The following is an 8,461-nucleotide window of genomic DNA, read 5'->3' as shown; positions in this document are numbered from 1 at the left end:
GATTTCACAATAGAAGTATATTTCAGGTCTTCTTAGAGAAACAATACTAGTGGGTGTAGGTAGTTAGATACACCAGTTGAGGCTGGTCACAAGCTTGATGAAGGATTCTAAGAGTCCTCCAGTACAGAGAAAGAAGTATCAAAGGTTGGTAGATAAGTTAAGTTACCTATCACATACCACTCCTGATATAACATATGTTGTGAGTGTGGTGAGTCATTTATGCATAATCCTAAGAAGGTTAAGTTACAAAGTAGAATTTCAAGCCATGGTGCATGGGCTATGTGAGCTTCTCTAGATAAAATTATTTGTAGTGATCTTAGAATAAGTTGGGAAGACCTTATGAAGTTTTACTGTAACAACAAGTTGGCTATCGGTATAGCTCACAATCTAGTTAACATGACTAAAGTAGGCATGTTAAAGTTGATTGTCATTTCATTAAGGGAAAACTGGATACTGGGTTGGTATTCACCCATTATATATTCTCACAATTGGCCAACATACTTACCAAGGGACTTGCAACTCAAGTATTCTAACCTATCACAAACAGGCTGAGAGTGAAGAACATTTACTTACCAGCTAGAGGGGGAGTATTGGGAAATCCATGCAGTAGTTGTTGGATTATACAACCTATATAGGCAAAGTATTTAGAAACCATTCTTTGTTTTCAAAATATAATTTTCTGTTTCTTATATGAAAAGGAATGTAAAGACAGCTGGCAACTTGATTAGAAACACTTTAGCAATGCCATCTTGGTTGTTATTGGTTTTCATCACTCAGTATCAAGAAGAGGTTAACAGAAGTCATAGAGGGACTTTCGCAGGATGAGGAGAGAAAAAAAAATCACCTAATCTAGTGGGAGGTGCTACGTTTTCCAGGAGATAGTAGGGAGTTTGTCAGGAATTCGGACAAGATGTATGAGTTTGCCATTTAAAGGGATGTGATAGATGGTAGGGACTGGTGGTTAGTGAGTAAGGCGAGGAAGAGGGAGAGTGGTGCTCTAAGGAGGTGTGGAGATCTTTTAGAGTGTATTTATGAAAGGGACTTAGGAGAGGGTGGGTGCATTCTCAAAGCATACTTGCTACAAGGTGGGGAATTGTTTGATGGTACTCTCTTTGCACGATGAGTGCATTGGGCAGGTACATTGAAAATGGGGTGAATTTGTTCAGAGCAGTGATTATCAAGTAGGCAATAGTGGTGGGCCATTGATCTTGTCAGAAGCTGAAGGATATTGGAATCTAGATTTCATCAGGAAGTCTCAGGATTGGAAGTTTAAGGGAATCTATTCCTTTTTAGAGCACATTTACGAGGTTGAGATGACCAGGAGCAGAGGGAGGATGTAATGGGATAGAAGCTGTCTATGGGTAAACCCAATGGAATCATTCTATGAAAGCTATCTTCAGAAATTTTATGTTTGGCTTTCTTTTGGATTATTGTTTTTTTTTTTTGGTGATAGATTCAAAATTTTAAGCATAGCTGTAATTAGTGACGACTCTTAGGGACAGTTTGGATTTAAGCAGTAGTTCTATATCTTTTCTTGTTTACTATGTTCATATCCTTGTCAATATTTCTGTGTCTTGGATCTGTTCAACTCTAAATTAACTCTACTGTCACCATCACAAATCTTAATTGAGCACGTCTTAGACTTTTAATGGTTATTAAAATCATTCAAGAAGAAGTCAGGAGTAAGAAAACAAAGTAACATCTAGGATTTAAAACTGGCATGACTTCTGTTTTCTTGTTCAGAAGCATACCAATCTTTTCCATAACATAAAATTCCAACAGAAACTTTATATTTGTTCTGTTTTTCTTATTAGTGTGTTGCCATATTGGTCTCATAGGTTGATGTCCTACTGTTTCTTCACCATATGATATTGAACTTTATGCACTGTCACTGAGACAAAAATGAACTAGTCATAGTGCAATGAAATAAAGTGGTGAAAACATGATGAAATTCATTTATCATGAAGAGCGTTTCACTCTCATTGTAGGTATTAAAAACCAAATAACAACCAAACCATAGCACCCATTGTGTTCGAAAATGTGTGATCATTCATTACAATAGAAGTGGATTACATCCTTTAAACTTGTAATAAAAATAATGATTATGATGTTGCTGCTAATGAAGGGGAGAGTTAAGACCCTCTTGAGAAGACAACGAACTGAGAGTTTGGTGCCTCTTTGAAGGAAATGATGGCTTCTTCCTGAATGATGGCCTCTTCTCAAGATGATGCAGAGTTCTCTTGGTGTAAAGCCTTCGGAACAATGGTGAAGTTCTCTCCCTCAACTTGAGAATAGTGAAGAAGAGAACTCTGTATGATATGAGAATGATTACAACAGCAGTCAAGTCCCACCACTTGGAATGATCCATTCGAACACCCAGGATAGTTGTGAGGATATGCTCGCCTTTCAGTTTTGGTTCACCAGGAAATGGAGGATCAAACTCGAGCCCTATCAGTTCATTCTTGTATGCCCCCTATATTGACCATGTAGAAGGAAATACCCAAATTAATCAACATAATAAGCATTTATTTACAAGAATTTGTGGCTAAATATATCACAAAATTGGGTCATCCAGCATGGTGCATGATCTACCTAATCTACAAGAAGCTCACCAAGGTATGCTATGATCTGTTCCAAGGAAACTGACTTGGTTTCTGTGGATATGATTATGATCTGATCTAAATATTTGGTTCTCTGAATCCTTTTCTATATATATCTATATATATGTATATCTATATAGAGCTATGAATATTCTTTTCGTATCTTTTTGTTTGAAATCCAAATCAATTTTCTCTTGCCTTCTATTCTAATAAATGATTGTGCAACACTTAAGTGAAAACGTGATTTTGTTTGCGGGTTGATTTTGATATATGTGTGTCAAGTAAGCTGAACAAATGGGACATCAGGTCTCATTTTCTGTGGTTGTATGCTGCCTAACATTTAGTCTTTTCGTGCTTGCACATGGTATGATGCATATAAATTAAACCTTTTAGGGAATTTCATTTTTATTGAATTTATTTTGTTTGGCCTTATCTCTTAAGACTTGTTTTTTCTTCTCTACGTTTTGTGTTAGCATTTCCTATGATTCTTTGTGAGTTGTTTGGAGCAGTGTGATTTTCAGGGGAAGTTACCTGCAAAGCCCATGCTCCATAATTGATATATGAAATTGGGTAGCGCCAAACTGGCTTGGGAATATCAGGCAGCAATCGGAAAAACCCAGATGTCATCATCATGATTCCCTGTGTAAACAGCTACTGAATTATAAACTTACATAATACACAAAAACAAGAAATCTATAAAAAGGTTTAGGTAGTAGTTTTCCTTACGATGATTCCAGCACCGGTTACCATTCCTAGCAAGAAGTTGGGAACCAGCGAAGCTACAATCATCATGATGCTCTCAACAACAGCAATGGAGCTAAGAAGAGTGAGGAAGCCAAACGTATAATGGAGAAATCCTGGCTGGAGTTTCACCGTGTAGTAAATGATAGTTGTGGTAGTAAGTGACATTCCAATCAAGAATGGGAGTGAAGAGAGGAAGTTTGATAGGATAAACACCAAAATTCCATAGTGCCCATTGAGCCTTTCTCTATAAAACACCTGTTTCATAGAAGGAAAAGAAGCATCAAAAGCTTTAGTATCATGGTTCCCCAGTGGGGTGTTTTTTGCTCCTGAACTGGGATTATTACCTTCATTTCTTCAATGAAGGATGGGAAACCTCCAATGGACATGAATGTCATAAAGCCTGATACAAATCCGCCACAAGCTCCCCGTGCAAGGATTGAAGTATAGCCAGTGCCAACATCGAAATAGATGGTACCAACACAAACAGATACGACTGTATATATTATTACTCTTAACCAGTAATAACCTATATCTCTAGACATGTTCACAGAAGAGCGTCGTGTCAGTGTGGACAGTTGCTTCCACCATCTTGCTTGGCTCCCCCTTTCAGATTCACTCACGAGTCCTTCCTGCAAAAGAGGTACTTGTAAACTTCCAGCGTTCGTTTATTGATGCATGTTACATTCTGGTAAATAACAAATTAATGTAGATTGTATTTCTCCATTTTTCTTTTCCACAATAGAGTAATTGAACTCTCTTTTTCCTAATGAATGTTATTTTCTTGCAAGTGGTCAATGAATTCATGCAGCTTTTCTCAAAAAGTAGAGAGTTGTTATACATAGAGAAAGGGTCTGAAATGCATACAATGGTTGAGATTTCCTGAATCCTAGCTCTTGCCCTGTTTGCATATTCTGAGAGTTTGTATTTTCGAACAAGCATTGCTTTGATCTCTGCTGTTGCCAAGTTCATCAAAGGATCTGTTGATTGGATTTCCTGCAGTTCAGGAGTTCAAGAAATATAGATGATTAACATACAAATTCCTGGAAAAGTATTTGAAGAATGCGTGAACTAGAATTGCATTTTCTTAGCATATTTTTCAGGTTGTGGATAAAGTTTGAGCCTTGATGAACTTATATTCGTTTGCATACATGTGCAGCATGTAGAGAAATCAATGGTAGTAAAGCTGCTACATCATACGTACATATTTTCTTTGAGATCCCTTCAAGGTGGCAGTAACAACATCAAAGTCTGAATTAATACAGCGAAGGAAGTGATCAGAAGGATTTCTTCTACTTGGGCATGGAAAACCAGCTTCATCAAAGAACTGTAAGAATCTCACACATTGACAGAATAATTATAATTCAACTTTTTGAGTTAGATTTGAAAAAATGCTATGGCTTAAAGTTGTAACGAATGCACAGTCTTATACCTCTACAGCCTTCTTTGCTTCTCCAGAGTAAATCGTCTCGCCACCAGAAAGCATGAAAAGGTCATCAAAGAGTGCAAATACTTCACTACTTGGCTGGTGGATAGAAGAGATGACTATTCTGCCATCACGAGCTATGTTTCGCAGAGTGTGAGTCACGAAAAAAGCTGAGGCACTGTCAAGGCCGCTAGTAGGTTCATCAAGAAACAAGAGACGAGGCCTCGATAGGATTTCTAGTGCAATGCTGACTCTCTTCTTTTCACCCCCACTTATGCCTCTGAGATGCCAGTTTCCGACCAACCGATCAGAGCAATCTTGGAGTCCCATTTCCATGATTGTTCCCTCTACAATCTCATCAACCTCCTCTCTGGTCATGGAAGATGGAAGCCTCAGGTGAGCTGAGTATGACAATGTTTCTTTCACTGTTAGAGTTCCCAACAAAACATCCTCTTGAGTCACATAAGCCTGAGAGCCATAGAATTGAGACTTCAGACAAGACAGAGTGAAAGTGAATAATGAATCCTATTGATCTATTTTGTTTTTTAAATTACTTGCACTTCAATTCTTGCAATCAATGGAAAATTGGTCGCATCTCATGAGTTCTTGAAGAATTTCATGTCTTATTACTATTCCTATTATTTTTGTGATTTTCCATTTCCCAATTTACTCTGAGAATGAGTTTCCAGAAAGGCCCTTCTGAAATAAAGATAGGGTCAGAAGCACTTAATGTTTAGAAGTGACTTTTCAAGAATTATTGGGTAGGTATTTTTTTTTTTTTAAAATGCCAACAAAATCACCAATATTTTTCCCAATTCATTTATGATATAATAGCAATATGGTAAAAAAAAAATGTTATAAGTTAAAAGCACTTAGAACCATTTGGTAATAATTATAGGAAGCGTTTTTAATATTTTTAATACTTAAAAAGTTTATCATTAAAATATTAAAAATACTAAAAATGTTTTTTAACATTACTCCCAAATGTATTCTTATACTAAAATCACTTGCGATAAGGCTGAAATCATTTGAAAGGTTATGTTTCATACTCAAAATCTTATGACCAGTAAAGCAATTGAAGTAAAGTATCATTGGAAATTAAAACATTTTTCCTTGAAATATTTTGTTTGGATTTGAAATCCATGGAAGAACAGATGTATTCATGAATACTCACAACACCACCATAGTCTAGTCTCCTCTTTTTCCCATTAAGTAGCACATTTCCAGTCATAATAACATTTCCTGCAAGCCTACCTGCCGCAGACTCAAAGCTTATGTTAACATAATTTAAATGAGAAAAAAAAATTCTAAAAAGTTACAATATTTCCATGATGACTAGCAGAAAGAAGAAAGAATGCCGTACATATTATTTGTAATATATTTGTTATCATGCTAATAAGAAAGTCGAAAAATAAAAAGGCTCATCACCCTCCAACCAAAAATACTAGGACAGCATAAAAGCTTGAGTTATATGGCATGAGTATGAATCAAATGGATGAAATCATGAAACCAATAATAAACTTACTGTCCAAGATTCATGACTTCAATGCGAAACTACTCAAGCATTCTGACACTTAAAGATGAGCACAAATCTATATGTATACAAGGAAAGGAAAAGCAGGCAACTTTAATATGCTTTCCCAGAAGAATAAACAATGAGATCTATCTTTAATATGCTTTCCCAGAAGAATAAACAATGAGATCTATCTCAAAAACCCAAAATAAAAAAATGGAAAGAAAAGGCGCCTCTTGCTGTGCAATAAGAGTGTATTGATCATGGGTTAGTGTTAATGAAAGAAACAGAAAGATGGACCTGCCAAGGAATCGAGAAGCGTGGATTTGCCAGAGCCAGAAGGACCCATAATGGCCATGATCCTACCGGCCTCAGCACACCCACTGAGCCCATGAAGCAACCTCTTTGTGGGTCCATTCCCAAAATTTGGCAGCACCACCGTCAGATCTTCCCACACCAGATACTTTGCTCTCCCGTCATGGCCGTCACCACCCCTACCCCCTCCACCACCATTTGCCACCTCTATCTCCATGCACTACTCCCCTTCTTCACAAAGGAGCTAGAATAGAACAATATAAGAAAAGAAAGAGGAGAGAAGAAGAGGGAGAAGGTGTAATGGTAGATACAAATAGACTGATGACTGATGAAAGAAGTAATGTGCCAAGTAACTACTGGCCGGCAAAGTCCCATTAATATTGCTATGAATAGGCTGCCACTGCTGCAGTTCTGCAGAAATGAAGTATGTCTCTGTGTTAGTGAGAGAGAGAGGCTACACATGGCAATGAGGCTAAAATTATAGATTTCCATGACCCAAGTATGGACCCATATACTGCGCATGTTCCTTGACTCCGTATGAGAGGGACCCTACCTACCTTATGTGCTATCACACCCCTTCATTCAAGGTGGTTTAGGAAACCATTAAAGTCCGTAGAGGACTATATATATATATATATATATATATATATATATATATATGTATGTATGTATTCTCTCCATATGTCCTCTTAAAAACATTCAGTTGATATGAAGCTAGCTTGGTATTTCTCCATACACTAGACCCATATTCTATTCTTCTTTAAATGGCTGTTGGACCATGAATCTCAAGGTAATATGATTTTTTGCAAGGTTCTTATTTTGATTTTCATTAATTGTTGATGAAACATTACACACCCACAATATTTTTTAACTCGATCTTTTTCTTTGGTTGATCCTTCCATATTTTATGAAGAGTTGAATAAGGGTTCTAAAAAAATTTGGTATACTTAATCACTAATTATTTTGTATTATTATTCTCTCAAGTCTAAGGTTGTGACAGTAGGTCTTGGTATCTAGGAAGAGAATTTCGATAACATCATTTCAAATGTGTCATGGAAAGATAGGCCAATTTTGATCTAATCAAAGAAGTTAATTTGAGGAACTAGGAAGATGGGTTGGATATTTCCATCTGCCAACCCTAGGTAGCTAGGGTATACTTTTATTATGATCAGTCAACACTCTTTATTTCATAGGCCACGACACCATACAGTACACGTCTAAAAAGATAGGGGGCACATGATCAGTCAGCTGCAATAGTTATTGAAGGTCATATTGGCTTGAATGATCAACTCAATTTAATTTAGACTTATGAATTTTTAGCTAAACAGCCCATGAACTTCTCCATCTTTGGTCTTCGTTTGCTAGCTAGGTAGGACAAATATGCCCATTTTACTTCATTGCAGTTTGGAGTGGGGCTTTATCAACACTGCAATAAATTTCATTCAACCGACCATACACAGTTATTTTGCTTTCTAAAAGATGGTAGGTTTTAGTTTTAACCTATGTATGTAGCAGGGAGGAATAGTCTCTAGATCTTTGCTTTGCAATTCTCTCTTCAGATTCCTTTTTAATATTTGTATCCACTTTGGACCACTTTCAGCTCTAGCTTCATACTAAATTTTTGTTAGGTTTTGGTCAAGCGTTTGGCAGTACTAATAAGTTAGTTAATTGGAAACAATACCCATCCTATGAGTGTGAAGCGAATTAATATTTCTGTCTTATTCAATAAATACATTGCATATATGTGTATGCATATTGCATTAATTTCTGAAGATCGAGCATTGATACCTCACATATAAAATTCTTCAAGCATACGTGTCATAAGTGTTTTTAAAAACAATTATAAAAAACAGTTTTTGAAAACTG

At 36.5% G+C, this 8,461-nt stretch overlaps 1 protein-coding gene across 1 annotated transcript; it reads right to left on the bottom strand.

The window, feature by feature from the left end:
* Nucleotides 1-1,927: 1,927 nt before the first annotated feature.
* LOC100255043 (ABC transporter G family member 15) lies at nt 1,928-7,050 on the bottom strand. The gene is made up of 9 exons (XM_002274002.4): nt 6,581-7,050; nt 5,942-6,021; nt 4,774-5,235; nt 4,546-4,668; nt 4,209-4,337; nt 3,689-3,973; nt 3,327-3,599; nt 3,132-3,239; nt 1,928-2,473 (listed from the first exon to the last, which is right to left on the bottom strand). The coding sequence occupies exons 1-9, from the start codon at nt 6,810-6,812 to the stop codon at nt 2,117-2,119; spliced, it is 2,049 nt and encodes a 682-aa protein (XP_002274038.1). The 5' UTR covers nt 6,813-7,050; the 3' UTR covers nt 1,928-2,116.
* Between the last annotated feature and the right edge of the window lie 1,411 nt (nt 7,051-8,461).

The sequence above is a fragment of the Vitis vinifera genome, chromosome 6 (assembly GCF_030704535.1).
Source record: "Vitis vinifera cultivar Pinot Noir 40024 chromosome 6, ASM3070453v1".
In the NCBI taxonomy this organism is placed as follows: Eukaryota; Viridiplantae; Streptophyta; class Magnoliopsida; order Vitales; family Vitaceae; genus Vitis; species Vitis vinifera.
The sequence above is the reverse complement of the archived record's forward strand: the minus strand, read 5'-3'. Positions and strand labels throughout refer to the sequence as shown.